The sequence below is a fragment of the Meyerozyma guilliermondii genome, genomic scaffold (assembly GCF_000149425.1).
Source record: "Meyerozyma guilliermondii ATCC 6260 scaffold_1 genomic scaffold, whole genome shotgun sequence".
Taxonomy (NCBI): domain Eukaryota; kingdom Fungi; phylum Ascomycota; class Pichiomycetes; order Serinales; family Debaryomycetaceae; genus Meyerozyma; species Meyerozyma guilliermondii.
The window spans coordinates 195,474-217,146 of NW_001809800.1; the positions used below are offsets into that span (position 1 = coordinate 195,474).

Consider the following 21,673-nt stretch of genomic DNA (forward strand, 5'->3'; position numbering starts at 1 on the left):
ACCGCAAATTGGTAGAGAAAATGTCGATTGTTGAGAACGCTAAATTAACAACCGGAACCCGGTGGGGGTCTGGGCCATGCATCGGAAATACCGGATCGGTACCTCGGCTTGGGATCCCTAATCTTTGCCTTCAAGATGGACCCAACGGAGTACGGTATACCGATTTTGTGACCCATTTTCCTTCGGGGCTTGCTGCTGGTTCCACGTTTAATAAAGGCTTGATTTATCTTAGGGGTAAAGCAATCGGACTTGAACACAGGCGTAAAGGGGTGAATATTGTATTGGGACCCACTGTTGGCCCCATCGGAGCCAAGGCTGCTGGAGGGAGGAACTGGGAAAGTTTTGGCGCCGACCCATATCTTCAAGGAACTGCAGGAGCCGCGACAGTCGAAGGAATGCAAGATGGAGGAGTTGTGTCTGTAGTACGCCATTTTATTGGATACGAACAAGAACATTTCCGTCAAGTTGGGGAGTGGGATGAGAATGGTTGGGATCAACAAACCTGTTCCATAAGCTCTAATATTGCTGATCGTGCAATGCATGAGGTGTACATGTGGCCCTTCGCAGAAGCCATTCGGGCTGGCGCTGGCGGGGTAATGTGTTCATACAACGCTGTTAATAAATACGAATGCTTGTGAAAACTCATACTTGCTCAATTATTTGTTGAAAGAGGAAATGGCATTCCAAGGATTTGTGGTATCAGATTGGGGTGCTCAACATAGCGGCGTGTATTCTGCATTGGCAGGTCTTGATATGACCATGCCAGGTGAGGTATCAGATAGTTGGCTTTCAGGAAAGTCTCATTGGGGACCATTGTTAACGAGGGCGATCTACAACCAAACGATACCACAGGAGCGTCTAAATGACATGGTGATCAGAATACTAGTGCCATTCCTAGCATGTGATTCAATTGATTTCCCTTCCGAAGAATCGACGCCTAATTTCAGCTCATGGACCCATCACACCTACGGGCAAGAGTTTCCTTATCAACATGCGGGACCTATTGTGCAACAAAACTGGCACATAGAAGCACGCTCGAAGTTCAGTGACCAAATCGCCCTTAACGTAGCAAGAGAAGCCGTTGTTCTTCTCAAGAATTGCGGTCAGAATTTACCTGTGGCAAGAAGCGACGGAATTCGTAATATTCTCATAGCAGGAGTTGGAGCTGGTTTGGATCCCAATGGTTATAACTGCAAGGATCAGAGATGCGTTGACGGAACAATGACGTCAGGTTGGGGCTCTGCCGCTGTGAATAACCCTTACGTGGTTACTCCTTACGAGGCGCTTACTGAGAAGGCAAAAGAACAAGGTATTACTGTTAATTTCGCTTCAGAAACAGATGACCTTGATCAAGTGGAGCATTATTCTTCAATTGCGGACATGGCAATTGTAGTTGTACAAGCCTTCTCGGGCGAAGGTTACATTGAGGTTGACGGGAATTATGGTGATCGTAAAAACCTCACTTTATGGCATGATGGTGAGAAGTTGATTTCAGCAATCGCAGATAGATGTCAGAAAACAGTCGTTGTTGTCAACTCGGTCGGTCCCGTTCACATGGAAGAATGGGTTGACAACGACAACGTGGTTGCAATTCTATATGCTGCACCATTGGGCCAGTTCGTGGGCCAAGCAATTGCTGACGTCATATTTGGCGAAGTCAATCCTTCAGGACGCCTACCTTTCACTATTGGACGCAAGTTGCTGCACTATGTGCCAATAGTTGATACCCTTTGCGAAGACAAAAGGCCTCAGGACAACTTTGATCGAGACATCTATCTTGATTATCGGTTCTTTGAAAAACATACCATTAAACCAAGGTATGAGTTTGGCTATGGCTTATCGTACACTTCATTTTCAGTGTCGGAGTTACAGATCACTGAAATCAACCCTCCCACAGAATATTTACCATATGCTGAAGAATATTTATCGCCTTTCCATACGATTCTAGACGATGTGTGCGACCCAGAAGATGCCTTGTTTCCGCATGAGGATTTTGACGCATATCCCGGTTATATTTACCCATACCTTTACAATGAGCGATTGCGCAACTTCGATATTGATGAAAAATTCGATTACCCATTCGGATATTCACAGGAGCCAAGAGAGAGTCCCCCTTTGAGTGGCGGAGGCATAGGGGGAAACCCCGCCCTTTGGGAAGTACTCTATGAAGTGACTGCCAAAGTTCATAACGATGGCAAATACCAAGGCGCTTACGTTGCGCAGTTATATTTAGAACTTCCTAGTACCTTGGCAGCATCACCTCACAAGATGTTGCGCGGTTATGATAAGGTTTCTTTGCAACCTGGTGAATGCACCACAGTCAAATTCAGACTCACAAGAAAGGATATGAGCATTTGGGATTCTCCGTCGCAACAATGGATTCTACAAACAGGCACCTACGAAATTTATGTTTCCTCATCAAGCCGACAGATAGAGGTAAGTGGCGAGATTGATATTGGATGCTAGGTGTGGCCGAAATAAATTACTCGCTTGAAAACGAAGATATGAGATAAGGAAAATTTCGGCTCACTGTGGCTATACGCAAACGGCTGTAACGGGCTACATTGTTTAGTCCGGATTAATCGATCGCTTCCGGAGATTATGCAGTACGCGCAACTGATAACACCCGTCAAGCGCTTCTTGGCGTTCGAAATTGCGCACCAGCTAGTAGCACGTTGCATTACTTTAACAGCTGTCACGTCAGATCTTACCTGAGAAAGGCTAGAATATGTGGCGTCAACGTCATGGTTGTTCTCCGCGAGCGGCTAAACTTTCATTTTTGCAGCACCGATGCGCGCAACTTTAATTACGCTCCGACTTTTTCCGTTGCATGGAACGTTTGTCCATGCTTGACCAATTACAGCCCTGCCGCAACGCCTCAATGGCTATGCCAGTGGTTTAAGGCGCAATCAACGTGGGCCTGTGGATGCATATATCGGGACAAGCCTGTATTGTTAAGTGTTTCGTGCTGAATATTGCGTTTCTTGGTGCCAACGGTCTGCAGGGGCCACCATGGGTGCAACTTTTGGCTAGGCGGCCAGAATCATATATCTGAAGGGGGCCACACACGGGCTAATATAACTAGGAATAAACCCTGAGAAAGCTTCACACAATTAATATTTCAATATAATCGCTATGTCTGAAGCTAATAGCATGAAAAAAGGTACAGCGGCGGTTGAGATAACCAATATCGATAGTCCGAATTTGGCCGAAAAGTTGGGGGATGCTCATATGAACATTCTTCCTGCCAGGAAAGTGATTATTTGCCTCTCTGCCTTAGCATTGGGCATGATAATTTCCTTTGCAGATCAAACTGGTGTAACTGTTGCTTTACCTCACATTGGAAAAGAGTTGCACGCAGAAACTACCATCAACTGGGCGGGAACTGCGTCTTTGCTAGCCAACTGTGTTTGCCAAGTATTGTTTGGAAGATTGTCAGATATTTTTGGAAGAAAACAGATTATGATTGGATGCTTGGCCATTCTTGTTGTAGCTGATTTGTGCTGTGGCTTTGCACAAACTGGGGTGCAATTTTACATCTTCAGAGCTTTTGCAGGTATTGGCAACGGAGGTGTATCATCTCTTTCCATGGTCATATTGAGTGACGTTGTGACGCTAGAACAACGTGGAAAGTTTCAAGGTATTTTAGGGGCCAATGTGGGAGTTGGTAATGCTATAGGACCATTTCTCATGGCTGCATTTGTCAAACACAGAAGCTGGAGAGATTTTTACTACTTACTTGCTCCAATGGGACTCCTTGTGATTATTGCAGTATACTTTTTGGTGGAGGACAAGCAGAAGGATAGCAGATTATTGAACTATAAGGAGAAATTCCAAAAGATTGATTACTTTGGTATACTCTTTGCAACTGCTGGGTTGACATTGTTGCTTATTCCAATTAGCGGTGGCGGGTCCACTTACGCCTGGAACAGTCCTATTGTAATCACAATGTTTGTTGTTGGAGGGGTTTTGATGATTGTTTTTCTTTTGATTGAGTGGAAGGTTCCACAACTCCCAATGATTCCCCTTTATATCTTCAAAAGAGCTCTGTTGAGTTTGCTTTTGGGATCAACCTTCTTTTTTGGAATGGCGTACTTTGGCTTCATGTACTACGTCCCCTACTATTTTCATGTTGTAAAAGGGAGGGACATCATTCATACGTCGATATTCTTATTACCACTTGTGTTGAGCCAGCTGATTATGTCGATCGTCAGTGGGCAGATAATCACACGCACTGGCCACTACATTTATGTTGTATGGGCCGGTTATGTCATGTGGTTCGTGAGTTGCGGTCTTTTGATTTTATGGGATGACAAACTTAGCGATGGAGTCAATGTGGTTGTTCTTTTGTTGATGGGCAGTGGTGTGGGGTTCACATTTCAGCCAACTATGGTGGCAGCTCAAGCCCAATCCAAGAAAGCTGACCGTGCAGTTGTTATCTCCACCAGAAATGTTCTTCGATCTTTCGGTGGTGCTGTGGGAATTGCCATTGGATCTACTACCGTCAGCAACACCTTCTTGAATAACATATCAAGTATTGAGGAGAATAATGTGACGAATATTCCCCAAAGCTATTTTGATTTCCTTAGGAAACACATCTACCAAACCATTGATACGACCAAATTGAACCCGCAACAAGCTGAGGTAGTCCGAAGGATGTACGTGAAGGCGCTCAAAAACTACTTTTATTTGTTGATCCCATTCATCGGGATTTGTCTCATTTGTTCTTTGTTTGTGCGGGATAGGGGATTGCAATGTATCGACGAGCCCACTAAGGAAGAACGGGATCTTGGCACTGAGATCGAGAAGACTCGATATGCCAATTCGTCCCATGATTTAGAGTCAACAGCTGGTTCGAACGCTACCGTTGATTCTGAAGCGACTCGTACGCATTAAGGAGAGGTTACATGGAAATTGCGACACTTGCCATTGAAATTTTTAAGTGAAAGTGCAAACAGGATGAAGTACATGCATTATAGAGCTTGCTGGTCGAGGGTACGCTGTACGTGTTATAGAATTTAGATGTTTTTGCACCAATAGATTGATTAGATCAAAACATTATGATCATTGAGCGATACAGTCAATTTTCAATGTGAATGCAAATGCAGATTCAGCATTGACCTTAGAATTACCTGCGTAGTACTTTTGGTATACTTCAAAAACAGAATCAAAATCTCAAATTTCGCACAGTTTCGCATTCGCGTGTTTTGCATTTGCAACTATGGGCACGTTGAACGACCGCTACGAGCGTGTCAAGCGAGATAGACTACGTCTGAGTCCTCGAAGGTATCACAGAGCCCCCACTGATTATACTAGTAGCTCCAAAACGGTTCCAAATGACGCAAATTTGCGAAACAATTCAAATCAATACAACAACATCGACAAGTACAATCCGGCCAGCGCCAATTTACGGAGAAATAACTCATACTCAGAGGACTATAGAACCTCCAAAACCAGCCTGAACCATAACAGACACTTGGATGATGATCATGTACCGAAAAATGTTGATTTCGCATACAATTCAACTCACGACGAGAGAGGAAATCATAGATCAACAAGCCGTTATAGTCCATATCGTTCGTCCAGAATACGCCATAGTCCTCTCAGAGGCGAGAGTTCTGCTTATGAACCTAGAGAAAGCAATATGGAGACTCAATCGCTGTTCAGGTCCCTGCTACCGTCACTGCTCTACTTGTATAAATCGCCCAAGCGAGACGAATACGATCAACCAACCCAGAATAAACCCTCGGGATTCTCTCGATTAAGAGGTTACTTGAGTAAATTGGCTTTTCCTCAGAACCGTCCCGTTGAAGAACAACTTGCTCGTTTTCGGTCCACGCCTGAAATAAAGGAGACTTCGATTCCAACATTCAAAGCACCCTCTCCAAAATTAGTACCGGGAACATTTGAGACTCCGAAACGTGACATCGACTACGACTTGAAATTGCAAGAACTTAGGAAGCAAATTGCTGCCGAGCGCAGTGCCAGCCATGAGCACAAACAGGAACTTACGCAAAAGTTGGCCCATGTCGAAGCTCAATATAAGACCAAAATCGATAACTTGCAGAGTGAGATGCGACAGCTTAAAGACACCAATATCAATTCTACTCACTTTCTTCAACTCGAAAATGAACTTAAGCGGGAACGGCGACTACTTGAAGAATCTCAGAAGCAATATAGTTTGAGCGTATCTCAAGAAAAGTACCGACTTGAAAGCTTGAATAAAAAACTCGAGGAACAAACCCAGGAATTAGACCGACGCTTGGCTCAGCTAGAACGTATCAAAAGGCGACATCGAGACCGGCCCAGAAGAACCAAAGCCGTCAAGATCGACTCGTCTCCAATTTACAATCTCATACTAGAAAGAGAGAAAACCAGTGACGATCTAGAAGCAACTCGACAGGAATTCAAAGCGTTTTTGCTCAAAATTAAATCCACCACGTCGCCGTCAGCCACACAAGATACTCTTGTGAAAGAAATTACCAGTAGCTTGATCGATGAGACTGAACCAGCTCGCTACACATCCATGGCATCAAAGATAGCAGAATACAAAGATTACTTTGATAAGCTTGACGGCATGAAAAACCTCGAAGAGGAGCAAGAATACGGTTTCGAATCCGTCAAGTGGATCCAGCTGTTGTTGCAAAGGCTTAATGCTACTCTCGAGAAGTCGTACCTGCAAAAGCAAAAGAAGGTTGAATCGCTTTCCAATGATATCAACTTTCTTAAATTTCAGACTTCTACTGGCAAAAGTTTGGAGAATTACCGACGTCTTTCCATCTGCTACCGTCACAAATGTGAGCGGCTAATCGATATGAAATATTTGCTTGAACATCGCATCTCATTGGAGAAGCTATTACGACAAGTGCAAGCGATCTACAGAGAGTAGAAATGTAAAATACTGTACCATACCAAGTATTAGATACCAAGACTAATAAACCTTTAACTTCAATAAACCGTAATGAATTCTAAATTTTCAGTAACTGATCTGCACCAAAATTCAGTTCTTCTCACCAAATTCAAATCGCGCTCTTGAACGCGTACCCATACATGGACAGAACAGCATTGCCAGTAAAATTACAGCCGTCCACGCTTCGTCCCTTTGCATACCGTATACTATCGAAGAAGCATGGACTCAATGTACAAACGGATGCTCTCAAAATCTTGACAGAAACCATATCTGCTCGATTTGGATCCGATTGGAAAAACCAAAATTCACAATCATTGTTAGAGGATATTGCTAAATTATGGAAGAGCCAGGACAGAGGGCTATTTATCGATGGTCAAGGGTTGAACCAGGTCCTTAAAGATATTTCGGGCAAAAGTGAGCCTGCGCTTGCTGAAAGATCAGATACTTTGACAGACGTGGGTCCTGCTAATGGACCCTCAGAAGAAGAGATTAATTGGAAAGACTTCTTCAAAGTGATAAATCCACCACAGCAACCTAACTACCGTTTCGATCGACAAAGGAAGCAATTTTCGTTGGAAAAACCTTCCACATTGTCGGATGCTGTCACCACTAATATCTCATACTTTAACAGCCGTTATCATTTGCTTGCTGATCGATTATCCCGCAACGAAAACTTTCAAAAATCGTCTCTAGCATCTTTTTCTGCTGCTACTCACTCGGTACAGCTGACAGAAATCACTCTAATCAAAAACGTGCTTGGTCGCGATGGGTTAAAGTTCATACTTTTCGGCCTCTTATCCAAAAATGCCAATGGTGACTACATATTGGAAGACGCCACCGATCACATCGAGCTTAATTTATCTCAGGCTCATAAAACTGAAGGTTCTTACTATTGTTCAGGAATGTTCGTTGTGGTAGAGGGCATATATTCTGCGTCTGGTGGAACCTTATCTAGTGCCAACCTTATAGGCGGATGCTTTCACGTAAGTCACATTGGACAACCGCCAGCAGAACGTAGAGATCTCAGTCTTGAAAACTTTGGCAATCTTGACTTTGTGGGGATCAACAGTGATACTTCTACAAAGTTGAATAAAACGCTTAAAAAGCGGTTGGCATCAATTGAGAAATCTCTTGTTGACCACAAGATAGTTTTTCTTGGAGCAAACTGTTTCTTAGATGATGCGAGGGTCTTGGAAGGCTTGAAGAGGTTGTTCAGTACATTTGAGCGAGACATAGTTGATGGTGAAAAAGCGCCATTGGCTATCGTTATGTATGGCTCCTTCATTTCTGGACCAATGACAGCAACAAGTACGCTGATATCAACCATTTCAAACTCGGAAAGTTACAAGAACAATTTTGATGAGTTCACATCTATCCTTTCCAAGTTCAAATACCTCATACAAGATACAAAATTTGTCATGATACCCGGTCCGAATGATCCCTGGCAAGCAACCTACTCGCTTGGCAGTTCAAATCTTAATGCGCTTCCACAGCAGCCTATTCCATCCATTTTTGCAAGCCGTTTAGAAAGGCTTCTTCCGAAAGGTAATTTGATACTTGCCTTCAATCCACTGAGATTATGTTATTTGAGTCAGGAAATTGTCATGTTGAGAGATGATATCACACCAAAATTAAAGCGAAATGATATTGTATTCAACCACGATTTGGAATTGGAGAAGCAGAGACTCGATCGAGATATTGAGCGTGAAGCTAATGGAGGCACCATCAGTCTCGATACCATCGACACATCCGAACAACATGTCTCTACAAAAGTCAAGCAAGCACGTAAATTGGTGAAAACTTTGCTTGACCAAGGAACTCTACAACCATTTCTTCGCGATCTTCGTTTGATCGACACTACATACGACTATGCGCTTCGCATCGAACCACTTCCATCGGCAATTGTACTCAATGACAGCACTTTCGAAAACTTTGATGTTACCTACAATGGAACTCGGGTGGTCAATGTTGGACCTCTCATGTCAACTACAAAGAAAATCAACTACATGGAGTACTATCCTAGTAAGAAGAAGTTTGTCGTTAAAGAAGCCCATTACTGATGTACTGCAGGTAAGCGCACACACGTCCAAGACTTACGTACATTATTGGAAGCGTCACCCATGACCCAATTATTCAAACAAAAGCACGTCGAGTATGTGCAAAACTTGAATTCGCAGATATCCCAGGACTCATACGAGTACTGGCTTCTGGAGCATTTAAGATTGAATGGCATCTATTGGGGTGTGGTAGCATTGGCCACGATGGATAACTTAAAGGCACTTCCAGAAAACGAAGTATTTGATTTTGTGCTTAGTTGTTGGGACAGCAGAAGTGGAGGATTCGGAGCATTTCCTCGCCATGATGGGCATATACTTTCGACACTTTCAGCTATACAAGTGCTTCTGATATATAATCGACTCGATGATCCAAAAGTGGTGGATAAGAAGCCTGCTATTGTCAAGTTTATAAAAGAATTGCAACTAGAAAATGGCAGTTTCCAAGGTGATAGGTTTGGAGAAGTCGACACCCGATTCATTTACACTGCGATATCCGCTCTTTCAATCTTGGGTGAACTCACCGAGGAAATGTCCAGGCCTGCAGTCGATTTCATTTTACTATGCCAAAATTTCGATGGCGGATTTGGGATGGTACCTGGTGCCGAGAGTCATGCGGCGCAGGTGTTTACATGCTTGGCTACACTTGCAATTACCGGGCAGTTGGACCGTATTAAGCCAGAAAAGACAGCAGCGTGGCTTAGTGATAGACAAGTAGAAGGGGGAGGGCTAAACGGGCGTCCTGAAAAGCTTCCCGATCTGTGCTATTCATGGTGGGTGATGTCGTCATTGAGCATATTAGGGAAGGCTCATTGGGTGGATTTTACCGGACTAATCAGTTTCATACTCAAGTGTCAAGACCCGAATGGAGGTATAAGTGACCGAGCCGACAATGAAACCGATGTATATCATACATGTTTTGCCCTCGCTGGTCTCAGCTTGATCGAAATGAGCCAAAAACTGAAAGAATTTGGACTCGTTCCAATTGATCCAGTTTATTGTATGCCAACTTCTGTCACAAGAAAGTTCACGAATTACACCCAACAATGATCTCCAACATGATATAACACGTGTATGGTATGACAGAAACGTTGGGAACCACAACTGCAAATGGGATGTATCACGATTAAAGTTTAATTTAACCTTCCAGGTAACCCTGTGCTGTCATGTGAAACAGTGGTCGACCTATGCATAAATTGAGGTAACTACATTGCATGATCATTAAACATTACATTCTAGTTAAGGAGATAATTAATTGAGTGGCGTTTGGCTGGTGAAGTATTAGGCGTGATTCCACTTACAATCCGTCTCCATCGAAATTGGCATGCATTGGCAGTTCTGTCTTTGAAATGATTCAGAATCTCCCTCCACCCAAGTTTGTGCACATCTTTAAGTTCTAATAGAAGTTTGTCTTCTTGAGGTGTCCACGAAAGTGATTGCTTGGACTTTGACTTTCTTCGTATAGGGCGCTCATCGGTTTGATAGTATGTTGCAATGTACTGCGGCTGCAGGTGCTGGGGATAATAGTATGGAGTAGACGCCGCAGCCGCCGCACTGGCGTGTTCAACATGTGATGGCTGCGGGAACATTGGTTGCATCGATGTATTAGCGCCATACACAAACAGCGATTGACGTGAGTGTGCATCGTATGACAACGGAGCCGGTGGCTGAAATTGGTATGATTGAGGATGTGGTGGTAATGCTGGACCCATGTTGATTCCATAGGGCATTGATGGAGGAAATGGACGAATAGCTTGAGCCATTGGCGAAGATCTTCTGCGTTTATGATTAGGAGACGGGTTGCTCACCGTCTCCGGAGTTTCCAACGAACGTTTACGCACAACGTACAACTGATATATAAAAGACCCAACTCAATGGGTTGTTTGCATAGTACGTTTACGCACCTGAATTTTTTCTAGTAATAAAAATAAGACAAATTTGATATATGGCAATAGTCAATGTTTATATAGCCATGTGAACCAGCCCATAACGGTTATCTGTTTATGTAGTTCATTCAATACGCTTCAAAACGAAATGAGCATCGGGCCATCGACGGGCCCCTGCAGATGCATATTATGCACGGGACCACCTGAGACAGTGGCAGGTGCGTCTTCGCGCATGGAAGCTCATGCTCGTCTTACCCGATATGGCCATTAACGTTTAATGCAGATAAATGCCGATTTACCTATCTACTTTACTAGTAGACGCAGTACCTTCTTGTCAGAAAACTAGCTTATAACCACTTAAATGCTGACAATTTTAGAATCAATCGTACCCTTGTCTCTTTCAAAATGGGAACTGCCCCTGCGCCAATTGTCATTGTTCACCATGCACTTAACTAATTGGGAAGGTGATCGTCTTGTATGCAGGTAAATATTAGGGCCTGGCCCGTCGCACTTGACTACTGTTGCAGAAGGTTTGATGCACAGTGGGCTCTAGTGCATCCACTGCAGCAAGGTGCATTACCCCTCCGAGTGTGCATCATGTAAGATCGAGTAAAGACGAAAACGATAAGCGAAGTTTGTTGCCAGTTTTAGAAGCAATATCGGTATCAGAATGGAATGTGCAATATTGTTATGCTATTTATCTACTGGATTCAGATGAGAATGCTGCAAGATGCATTCTCTATTCCGTGGATGCCGATGCCATCACTATCGTGGCTAATCATCTATTTTTAATGTACGTTTGCTTTCTGTGCATGCCTGCCTCGTGCACACAATTATAACCTCGGTGCATACCGTAACTGGTGCCGAGACAACCAATTTTCCATGCTGGTAAAGCTAATTTTCATAGATGCTTAAAAAGCATGTGAACTATAATAATCTTTTTAGGCACCTGACGATCCAAACTTGGTGGCCCATTCTTCATACTGCAGTAAGCCTTCCGACAGAACACTAGGTCGTATGTATAGAAGACTCGATTCGAAATCACTTAGATTAATGGGTCGAATTTGGTCCGGTGGCGTTTGAAGTAACTTATCACCTAAAGCTCTAAGAGGCCCCATAGCGGCATCTTTAGCCAAAGCAGTAATATCTGATCCACTAAAACCCTCTATCTGTGGCATGAGAATTTTGTAATCAGAATCCAGAAGGGTATGCTTCTGGAACCTTAATAATTTCTCAATTTGATTCTTGCGAGCTTCTGGTTCGGGAAGAGGTATGTATTGACGTCTCACGAATCGACGTCTGGCAGCCTCATCAATACTCCATGGAAGATTGGTGGCGCCTAAGATAAGCACCCTCGAGACATCATCGTGGTCGCGACCAGCAGCTGCTGAGGAAAGTTCAGACCATTGGATCAAAAACTCATTTTTAATGCGCCTGGTACTATCATTCTCGCCATCACTTCTGGAACTAAGCAACGAATCAATCTCGTCGATAAATACGATGGAAGGAGCGAGTTTTCGTGCAACAAGAAAAAGAGCCTTCACCAACTTTTCTGATTCACCCAAGTATTTCGAAGTAAGAGACGAAGAACTGATGGAGAAAAATGTAGATTTTGATTCTGTAGCCACCGCCCGTGCCAACATGGTTTTACCAGTACCTGGAGGCCCAAAGAGTAGCATTCCTCTCGTAGGTTCACGAAGACCCTTGAATAAATCTGGTCGAAGAAATGGGTAAACCACAGCTTCCTTGAGCGAGTTCTTAGCGCCTTCAAGTCCTACAATATCGTCCCAGTGTACTTCGTCGCCACGAACCACAATATCGTTGAGGATCTGAAGTCCTGCTATTTCGTCTATGCCTTTAATAGAGCTGATGATGGCCTTTTGTTGCTCAAATTCTTCGTCCTGACTAATAGGCTCTCCATCATATCCACCGAGAATATCATCCATTGTAGGAGATGTGGGGTCATCGAGTTTAGGAATTCGAGGAGGTTGAGGCTGGTCCGGTTTCATAGGTTGGGCTGCTGGCGGCGAAGTAGTCTTCTTGGTAACATAATTGTAAGTGATGTTCGACAGTTTTTGTTTCGGTTTAGTTTGAATTTTAGCAGGGGTATTATTTGCAGCTTTAAGCTGCCTTATAGGAGATTTAGATGCACGAGCCGCCTTGTTCGAAGGTTGCAGTTTTTGGTGTGCCAATTTCATCATGTTGTTAACGTTGATAGGCTGCGGTTTCTTATAGATGTATGTCTTGGAAACGTCGGGAGTACTTTTCGACGCAATCTCTTGCTTGGTGTTCCGACTACGGGGCGGTGGAGGCGGTGACAGTTTTCTTAGCAGAAGATCATTCATGGATGTGCTGATGTTCACGGGATCCAAATGCGATGCAGATATGGGTTTCGAGTCGTCCAAGTCGATGAGGGGCAGGTCGTCCACTCTTTCCCAGTTGGGGTCGTCTGAGGTGATCGAGCTCTGGTCAAAGTCGGCGAACAAATCTTCTGTGGACTTTGCTGCCTTTTGTCCCGTGCCCTGTCCGGACAGGCGGCGAGACTGGGGCTTGGACCATGAAACCGTAGCGGCTTTGGAGGCAGCTTCACTGAGACCCCGCGATGGTACTTGTGGTCGCAACAGTTTTAAAAGCAGTCTTTGATGCCCTGAACCAGCTCCATTTGTCAACGACCGGGATTGCGGCGTATTTGTGTTGCGTAGAGATGGAATTGTCATGGACGAAGTTTGTGACGGTGGAGGTGCGACGGAGGACTTGGGCTTGGCAGCGGCTTTCCTGTTGATTTCGTCGACTCGAAGTTGCACTCGTATCAAATGCTTCACGTTCTCGTCACGAATAGCCTTGAGTTCTTCGAGGATCTGCAATTCCTCGTTGGTGAGTTTTGGTTTCTGTTTGTCGAATGAATCTATCTTGTAGAGGATCAGAGTGTGGAGCAGTTTCCAGCCCTTGAGAGCATCAGCCACTCGATTAGAATCCTCATATGCCAAATTGCGGATGGTGATGTTGCAGCAGTCGTCGTAGGTTTGCTGAAGTTCTTCCAACGGCGAAAGTACAGGAGGCTTTCTTCGAAACATGATGTTGCTAAGCTGGCTGAATGCGCGAAGGAGAGCACACGATAGATGCAGGCGATAGTGCGATAGCGATGGAAGAGACAAAGAGGAAAACAGAAGAAAGGAAAAGGGAGGAAAGAGAAAGGATCAGGAAAGAAAAGACAGGTGGGGTAAGATATTAACTGCAGGTGTTCTCTCTTATGATATCTTTTCCTTTTAGGTTTTTGACACTTTTCTTTCCACTTTTAGCTTTTTCCATCTACTTCAGACTTCGCTAGTGTCCGGTTATTTCCATCAGTTTTTTCCAGCAGAACCTACTTTCTACAGCTAATCTAATGTAGTGATATAACGGGACACAACACAGTAATACCTGTGTCATATTCTTTGTAACCACGTCTTTCTAACCAGAATATAATCAACCGACAACAACCACCACGATAAATTGTGACTACAGCACACACCCTCCACTTCCTAACTTAATAGGCAAGCTTCAAGTACCTGCTGGACGTAGCCACAATATTACCGCAGTATGCTGCCAACCAAATTTCCTCTGGAGTCAACTTTCAATGAAGAATCTGCGCGAAGAGATGGCCTTTTATACCATGGCCAGGACCTGCACCTAGGCCGCACCCAGGTCGCACCCGCCTAAATACAGGTGCGCTTTGAAGTGCCAACTGTCTTTCCATGTCTGTTCTGGATATCGTGATAAATTTGTTGGCTGTGGCCATATGGATGATTCAGCTTGTTCTTCATTATGGGTTGATTCTATTTCAATATATGCTGACTAATTTCCCTCAGGTTACGTCGTTTTTGATGGGGTTAGTTTTGCTCTATTTGGCATACAGAATTGTCATTAGAATGATCCGTTTTTGGTACGGAATGGTGGTGGCCACCGTCAAAACTATCATGTTCTTGTCTCTTGTTGTATTGTGCTTAACAGTCTACTTGCGTGGTTGGAGGTTTGTGGAACATGATTTGCCATTCTTGAAGGACAGTGTAATGGAATTTGTGTCAGATGGCGCCACCGCCAAACCAAAATACCTGAAAATGCTATTTCAAAAGTTACAAAGCGTGGCGTTTGGCCAAATGTTTGGGAACAATCATAAATCTCATAAATTCACATCGGGAAAGTATACCAATGACTATGGTATCGATATCGATGAATCATACTTTGACTACATAGATGAAAACTTCAGAAACGGCGACTTTGACTACGGCAAGATCCGAGACTTTGTTACCGACAACATTGGTACCGTGGAGCATTACTTGCGCGATCAAGGTATTGACCTCGAACACATTGGCCATAATATAGCCGAAGGACTTGCCAACCAGTTTGGAAACCGCTAATGGTTTTCATCCTTGTCGGTGGTAACAATCTCATCGATACACTGCAAACCACGATCCTTAATGAATAACGATCCCACGAAACACACGCCAATTATAGGTATGATAGCATAAAAAAAGTTCTTGATGGCCGACATGTACATGTCTTTCACGATGCTAACTTCAGAGTCTGACAACCCGGTGATGCTAATCTTGCTGTAAATATGGTCTTTCAAATAATGCAAGTATTCCACGGGAATTCTGGGGTGGTTCAATTCCTCATTGACTTCTTTCAAAAGACTGTTGGATACAATCAACGACCCTACAGCAATACCAACAGCACCTCCAAAGGACCGAAGCACATTTCTCGCCAGTATCACCACAGCACGGTCTGCCTTCCTCGCATGGGCCTGTATTGCAACCATTGAAGGTTGAAAGATGCAGCCGGCACCGATTCCAATGACAAGAAGGATACCCACTAAAGGACCCGCTGGGGTGCTCTTGGTCCAAATACAAAGCAAACCGTATCCTAGCGTCCATATACCAAATCCACAGCAAAGCACAATCTTGTAGTGTCCCATTATTGATATCAAATTGCCAGCAACTGTCGACAGAACCGATTGAGTGAGCACCAATGGAAGAAGAAAAACTGCAGTTCTGAGAGAACTATCTTGCCGAATGATTTGGAAGTAGTAAGGAAGATAGTACTGAAAAGCATAGTATGCCATTCCGTATAAGAAATTGAAGAAAAGTAACAATGATAACAGAGCAGAGCCAAAGAGTCTGAGTGGAATCATAGGCAATGGTGGTACCTTCCATTCTATAAGGATGAACAGTATCATGCACAATCCACCTATTATGAAAAGGACAATGACCAAAGAACTATTCCATGCATATGTCGAGCCACCACCACTCACTGGGATCAACAATAAAGTCAAAGAAGCTGTACTGAACACAAGCCCCAAGTAATCTATCTTTTTGAATTTTTGAGACCTGGTCAATACGGTCGACGACTTTTTGCTCTTCACCACAAAACAGATTGCAGTTATAACGAGTAAGTTTGTTGGGGCAAGGAAATAGTAGAAATCTCGCCATGAATGGTGTTCAGCAAATGCCGCCATAAGAAAAGGACCAACGGCATTTCCAATACCAATTTGAGCACCGAGAATACCCTGAAATCTTCCTCTTTGCTTCAAAGTCACGACGTCACTTAGTATGACCATCGTCATGGATTGAACTCCGCCTCCTCCAATTCCGCAAAAGGCACGGAAAATGTAAAACTGGGGTCCGGTTTGAGCAAATCCACAGCATAACTCTGCAATCGAAAGTATAACGAGGGAAGAAACTAGCACTGATTTTCGACCAAAGATATCAGAAAACCTCCCTAAAAGCACCTGTGATACACAGTTGGCTAATAAAGATGCGGTACCTGCCCAATTGATGGTGTTCTGTGCATGCAAGTCTTTTCCTATTAATGGAAGTGCAACTGTTACGGCAGATTGATCGGTCATCATCATAAGAAGCCCTAAAGATAACACTGCGAGAACAGATATGAGTTGCCTTGTAGGTAAAATGTTCAAATGGGATGCTCCAAGCTTTTCAGCAAGTTCATGGTCGAGTTTGGATCCATGATTTGCATGTGGTTCATGAACCTCAAGCTTTTCGTTGGGTGTGTTTGCCCGAGAATTTGATTCTTCTGAGGCTGTCTTCATTGAATGTGAGTCATAAGCCACAGGCGGATGTAATCGAGCTTATAAACGTTTACGGCTCCGAAACGACTTTTACTCCGAAGCCACGGAGATTCTGTGCGGCTGGATCGTGCCGTGCGGGCCGCTTTTTGACGTGGCACACGATGCAACAAGTGGGGTAGGCGCGGAGCCGAGATAGCAGAAGGTGTGAAGTGGGGCAGAACAGTAGACTGAGCAGTGATTGAGATGGCTGGTAGCTCAAGACTAACGGATTAATTGAATTTGCAGCCATAAAGGGAATTTGTGAGTACGTTTTCTGTAGGTGAAACACTTATCGCTGACTCATGACAGCTGCGTGGTTGGTTATTGTGAGAAATGCAAATGGAATACAGCCAGAAAAAAGCTATTCTATAATACATCGAACACCAGAGTGTAAGTCAAATTGATACAAATGAAAAGATTTAAAAATTTGCCAAATTGCAAAAATCAAAATTAAAAATGTCTAACCCTAAACTTTCGTCGTTCCTTCATGAACCCTCATCATCATGTCTCAGAATATTTCGCTGGTTTTTCATCCGCGCTCTTTCAAGCCCAGTTCTATTTTTGTGTTGGCTGTGGCAAAGCCGTCATTCGATCCTGCACAGAATACACGGGTCAAACGGTGATAGTTTCTGTGCTGTCGCTTCAACATGGTCAAAGACACAACCTATTATGACATCCTAGGGGTGTCGCCTACCGCAACTGACGTAGAGCTTAAGAAAGCTTACCGGAAGCAAGCGATAAAGCTCCATCCCGACAAAAATGCCAATGATCCCAATGCGGCTGCCAAGTTTCAAGAACTTGGAGAAGCTTATGGTATTCTTCAGAATGCCGATCTTCGAGCCACCTACGACGAGGTTGGAATTGAGGGTCTTAAGAACAATCCAGAGGCTGGAGAGGCGGCGGATATTGATCCGTCGGAGTTTTTCGGCATGGTATTTGGAGGCGATAGTTTTAAAGATTGGATTGGGGAATTGTCGATGTTGAACGAAATGGCAAAAACAGCCGAGGTTTTGGGAGACGAGGAAGACAAGGAAGGAGGAAAGCCTGAAAGTGTGCAAGGGGCAGATTCAAGTGCTTCAGCTACAGGAGCAGGCTCATCCACTGCTGCGTCTGGAACTGGAACTGATGTGGTACACCATAACGGCGAACAACTGGATGTTTCCCACACATCTGACAGCCATATGCTTAGCAGTGAAGAAATTGAACGCAGAAAGAAGAAAAAGATTTCGAAACAACAACGAGAGGAGATATTACGTCTTCATGATGAAGCGAAACAAGCGAAAAGGTTGCGGGTTGAAGAGCTTTCAAAGGTACTTATTGCTCGCATTGAAAAGTACAATTCTGCAAAGGCCAACCCTGATGGCTTGGCGTCGTTCACAGCAAAGCTTAACCAAGAACTTGAAGACTTGAAGATTGAAAGTTTCGGTCTCGAACTCCTTCACTTGATTGGAAAAATATACACCAACCAAGCCAATGCGGCCATACGATCAAGCAAGACGTTCGGGGTCTCCAAAATCTACTCCAGTGTCAAGCAAAAGACCGACACGGTCAAGAATGGCTACTCCATTGTCAAGTCAGCATTGGATGCCCAGTCTTCTATGGAAGCAATGGTGAAAGAACAGGAAGAGATGGCTGAGAGAAGAGACCCTAATGTTGAATTGACCGACTCCGAAAAGTCGCAACAAGTAGAAATGGAGAAATTAATGATGGGTAAATTTTTAGCCACTGCGTGGGCTTCTACCAAATTCGAAGTTACCGGTGTTCTCAATAAGGTATGTGAAAAAGTGCTACAAGACAAGCTGCTTTCCAAAAAAGAACGTCTTTCTCGAGCGGATGCGCTTCTTTATCTTGGTAAGCACTTGTTGAAGGTGGAACGGTCAGCAGATGAAGCAGAGGAAGCCAGAATCTTTGAAGACATCATGGCTGAAGCATCGGCAAAAAAATCGAAAAAGAAAAAGACAAAGGTGCGGGAAGAGGACATTGCTGCTTACATGGAGAAGGTCGAGGTCAACGAGTGATCTAGTTTTACGATCATTTAATTTTATTGGGTATAATATGTAGACACTAATGAACGTACTGCACAGGCCTCGATTGCACATCGTGACAAATCAGTGCGGGCAAATTTACCATTCATTATGACTACCTCCAAGGAAGTGTTGAGTTTGTACAAGCAGCTTCTAGGTAAGGCTGCCAAGTTTACCGACTACAACTATCGCACATACGCCCATAGAAGAATCGTGGATGCATTTAAGGCCAATAAGGATTTATCTGATGAATCGATTATTAAAGCAAAATACAATTTCGGAATTGACAATTTGGGAATGCTCCAAAGACAAACCACAATCTCACAAATGTTCACTTTCGACAAGTTGGTTGTAGAAAGACTTGAGAAGCATCATTGAAACTGATAAATAGTTTGACAGTTTTGTCTGTTGCCCCTGTACATTTTATGAATTAAAAGAATTTACTCAACTCTGTAGAGAAAACTTATAAACTCACAAGAATGAAAAAAATACCACTGTATACCAGCAACAACACATCTACGGTACGTTTGGTCGCTTAAATCAAAGCTTTCGCAATCAAAAAAATACGACCTCGGAGAGGATTGAACTCTCGATCTTGCGATTAACAGTCGCACGCCTTAACCAGCTTGGCCACGAAGTCACTTCTTAATAACGAGAAAATCGAAAAGTCAAATTACATGCTGGTCAGCATGAAAGACTTTGCAGCCAATCTTTGCAGAGATCGACACTTCATTTTCAATTCTTTTAAGAACATCTTGTTCTCGATAATATCCTTGAGGTATGTACGAAGTGGAACAGGATTTATTTTCATTGATCATATTCTATATCTCGACACAGTTGTTCACCATTTCACCACCAGAAATGCTTCTCATTGGCTACTTCTTTACTTGACAAAAGGGGATTCAAGTTTCCGTCCTGTTGACAACAATGTATTTGTTCTTCTTGCTATGGTATACATTGACCCGTTTTATCCATGGACATGACCTCAAATTTAGTGCCTCTTTCCTAGAAAAATCTTGACGATTCTCATCAGGACGTTACTGCAATTGGTGTTATGGAGGAGCCTAGTTTTTCTTAATTGTACTCAAATCTCGGTATGTTGGAGCCATGTACATCATTTAATTTTATTTCACGCTCACATCTGGATCTGTATGACCTATCCCGCTCATCATCGTGATAATGAATTGCTGAAAATTTATGGTAATAAGCCTGAAGCTATATTAAGAGTCGTTGTGATAGTCCAAATACTTGTGTAGGACATATGTTATGGTAAGCCGCAAATCGGATATAGGAACTAAGAGGCAATTGCAGGTGGCAGTTTTACCGAGTTTTCGCACAGTTTGCTCGTTTTCGCAGCCATTAATCAATTGAAGTAAGCGTGCGAATTCTTAGCCCGATGCTAATTGTGCTTTTTGGGAAAGTATCGCCTGTTTTCCAGCACCATCTTCACTGGCAGAGCCCATATCATAGCTATAGTCTTGAGCTGATTCTACCGTGGCATTAGTAAGTGGTCGGGCGTAGCTCGGGCATAGTTCGGAAATAAGTCCCGATCGGGAAATTGCAACCATTCGACTTCTTCCCACTCATTAGTAACATTCACACGGCTCTCCGCCTTATCACCGGATCAAACACTACCCAGCCGGTATATTAAGCCCTCAATTGACTGCAAATCACCACAAAAGAATGGCAGAACAAGTATACTTTATCGCGGGTGCTTCTCGTGGAATTGGCCTCAGCTTGGCTACTTACTTCAGTAAGAATCCCAAAAATGTCGTTATTGCAACTGCTAGAAACCCTTCTACTTCTTCTGGTTTGAAGGAATTGAGCAAGGCGGACAATGTTCATGTTGTTTCTTTGGACTTGAACGACGAAAAAACCTTTGAAACAGCCAAGGCTGAGGTGTTGAAAGTCTCAGACTCAATTGATGTGTTTATTCTCAATGGAGGCATTTATACCTCACATAACCCAATCTTGGAGACTTCAAAAGAACAATTCCTTAGTCACTATGCTACCAATGCTCTTGGACGAATTCTTTTGTTCCAGGCCTTTTATGAATTGGTAAAAAAGAGTACTTTGAAAAAAGTGATTTTCGTTTCAAGTTTGGTTGGAAGTGTAAGTGAGTATCCTAAGCTTAGCAGCTCCGCCTATGGACAGTCCAAGGCTGCTCTCAATCACAGCGTTAGACAGCTTGGGCGTGAGCTTGCTGAAGAAGACTTCATCGTGGTTTCCGTCAATCCAGGTTTGGTCGGTACTGATATGCTCCTCAATGCCAAAGAGAAGCTTCTTGCCAAGATCCCAGCTTTTGCTCCTCGTTTTGCGCCTGGGGGACACTTTACTCCCGATGAAAGTGCTGAGAAGTTGGCAGCTGTGATTAAAAAACTCAAGAAAGAAGACTCAAACAAGTTCTGGAACTACGATGGTACTGAGGTTCCCTGGTAATTATATAGACAACATTGAGCATACTTGTAAGTCAATACCAAGCAATATAGATATGAGTTCACCAGCATAGTCAAAATTGATATTGAACTCAAACAGTGACGACGCAATCCGACAGACTTGTGATTGACCCATAGTGCATAATCTCCAGCAATCGCTCTTTGGTAACGAAACCGCTAGATGTTGTCAAATACATCATTTTCAAGGCTTCTTCATAGAGAAATTCACACTATATTATTTGCAGCCGTACTAAGGTCCAT

At 43.5% G+C, this 21,673-nt stretch overlaps 13 protein-coding genes and 1 non-coding gene across 14 annotated transcripts; 9 read left to right on the forward strand and 5 right to left on the reverse strand. All coding sequences in view use genetic code 12, as the record gives it.

Annotated features, from left to right (window-relative positions):
• Positions 1-20: 20 nt before the first annotated feature.
• Positions 21-638, forward strand: PGUG_00115 (uncharacterized protein; the record flags this gene model as incomplete). The annotated part of the gene is made up of 1 exon (XM_001486688.1): positions 21-638. One exon carries the CDS (start codon positions 21-23, stop codon positions 636-638), a length of 618 nt encoding a protein of 205 aa, XP_001486738.1.
• Positions 45-542, reverse strand: PGUG_00116 (uncharacterized protein; the record flags this gene model as incomplete). Its single annotated transcript, XM_001486689.1, has 1 exon — positions 45-542. The coding sequence occupies one exon, from the start codon at positions 540-542 to the stop codon at positions 45-47; it is 498 nt and encodes a 165-aa protein (XP_001486739.1).
• Positions 639-675: 37 nt separating the features above from the next.
• Positions 676-2,466, forward strand: PGUG_00117 (glycoside hydrolase family 3 protein; the record flags this gene model as incomplete). The annotated part of the gene is made up of 1 exon (XM_001486690.1): positions 676-2,466. The coding sequence occupies one exon, from the start codon at positions 676-678 to the stop codon at positions 2,464-2,466; it is 1,791 nt and encodes a 596-aa protein (XP_001486740.2).
• Positions 2,467-3,135: 669 nt separating this feature from the next.
• Positions 3,136-4,896, forward strand: PGUG_00118 (uncharacterized protein; the record flags this gene model as incomplete). The annotated part of the gene is made up of 1 exon (XM_001486691.1): positions 3,136-4,896. The coding sequence occupies one exon, from the start codon at positions 3,136-3,138 to the stop codon at positions 4,894-4,896; it is 1,761 nt and encodes a 586-aa protein (XP_001486741.2).
• Positions 4,897-5,221: 325 nt separating this feature from the next.
• Positions 5,222-6,889, forward strand: PGUG_00119 (uncharacterized protein; the record flags this gene model as incomplete). The annotated part of the gene is made up of 1 exon (XM_001486692.1): positions 5,222-6,889. The coding sequence occupies one exon, from the start codon at positions 5,222-5,224 to the stop codon at positions 6,887-6,889; it is 1,668 nt and encodes a 555-aa protein (XP_001486742.2).
• A 161-nt stretch (positions 6,890-7,050) lies between these two features.
• Positions 7,051-8,970, forward strand: DPB2 (DNA polymerase epsilon noncatalytic subunit; the record flags this gene model as incomplete). Its single annotated transcript, XM_001486693.1, has 1 exon — positions 7,051-8,970. The coding sequence occupies one exon, from the start codon at positions 7,051-7,053 to the stop codon at positions 8,968-8,970; it is 1,920 nt and encodes a 639-aa protein (XP_001486743.2).
• Positions 8,971-9,030: 60 nt separating this feature from the next.
• BET2 (Rab geranylgeranyltransferase) lies at positions 9,031-10,014 on the forward strand (the record flags this gene model as incomplete). Its single annotated transcript, XM_001486694.1, has 1 exon — positions 9,031-10,014. One exon carries the CDS (start codon positions 9,031-9,033, stop codon positions 10,012-10,014), a length of 984 nt encoding a protein of 327 aa, XP_001486744.2.
• A 185-nt stretch (positions 10,015-10,199) lies between these two features.
• PGUG_00122 (SANT/Myb-like DNA-binding domain-containing protein) lies at positions 10,200-10,727 on the reverse strand (the record flags this gene model as incomplete). The annotated part of the gene is made up of 1 exon (XM_001486695.1): positions 10,200-10,727. The coding sequence occupies one exon, from the start codon at positions 10,725-10,727 to the stop codon at positions 10,200-10,202; it is 528 nt and encodes a 175-aa protein (XP_001486745.2).
• Positions 10,728-11,791: 1,064 nt separating this feature from the next.
• Positions 11,792-13,924, reverse strand: YTA6 (putative AAA family ATPase; the record flags this gene model as incomplete). The annotated part of the gene is made up of 1 exon (XM_001486696.1): positions 11,792-13,924. The coding sequence occupies one exon, from the start codon at positions 13,922-13,924 to the stop codon at positions 11,792-11,794; it is 2,133 nt and encodes a 710-aa protein (XP_001486746.2).
• Positions 13,925-15,243: 1,319 nt separating this feature from the next.
• Positions 15,244-16,935, reverse strand: PGUG_00124 (uncharacterized protein; the record flags this gene model as incomplete). The annotated part of the gene is made up of 1 exon (XM_001486697.1): positions 15,244-16,935. One exon carries the CDS (start codon positions 16,933-16,935, stop codon positions 15,244-15,246), a length of 1,692 nt encoding a protein of 563 aa, XP_001486747.2.
• A 665-nt stretch (positions 16,936-17,600) lies between these two features.
• PGUG_00125 (uncharacterized protein) lies at positions 17,601-18,971 on the forward strand (the record flags this gene model as incomplete). The annotated part of the gene is made up of 1 exon (XM_001486698.1): positions 17,601-18,971. One exon carries the CDS (start codon positions 17,601-17,603, stop codon positions 18,969-18,971), a length of 1,371 nt encoding a protein of 456 aa, XP_001486748.2.
• Positions 18,972-19,088: 117 nt separating this feature from the next.
• PGUG_00126 (uncharacterized protein) lies at positions 19,089-19,355 on the forward strand (the record flags this gene model as incomplete). Its single annotated transcript, XM_001486699.1, has 1 exon — positions 19,089-19,355. The coding sequence occupies one exon, from the start codon at positions 19,089-19,091 to the stop codon at positions 19,353-19,355; it is 267 nt and encodes an 88-aa protein (XP_001486749.1).
• Positions 19,356-19,543: 188 nt separating this feature from the next.
• Positions 19,544-19,617, reverse strand: PGUG_05981. The gene has a single exon. It is a non-coding gene; the product is annotated as a tRNA-Asn (tRNA).
• Positions 19,618-20,660: 1,043 nt separating this feature from the next.
• Positions 20,661-21,416, forward strand: PGUG_00127 (SDR family oxidoreductase; the record flags this gene model as incomplete). Its single annotated transcript, XM_001486700.1, has 1 exon — positions 20,661-21,416. The coding sequence occupies one exon, from the start codon at positions 20,661-20,663 to the stop codon at positions 21,414-21,416; it is 756 nt and encodes a 251-aa protein (XP_001486750.1).
• Positions 21,417-21,673: the final 257 nt, after the last annotated feature.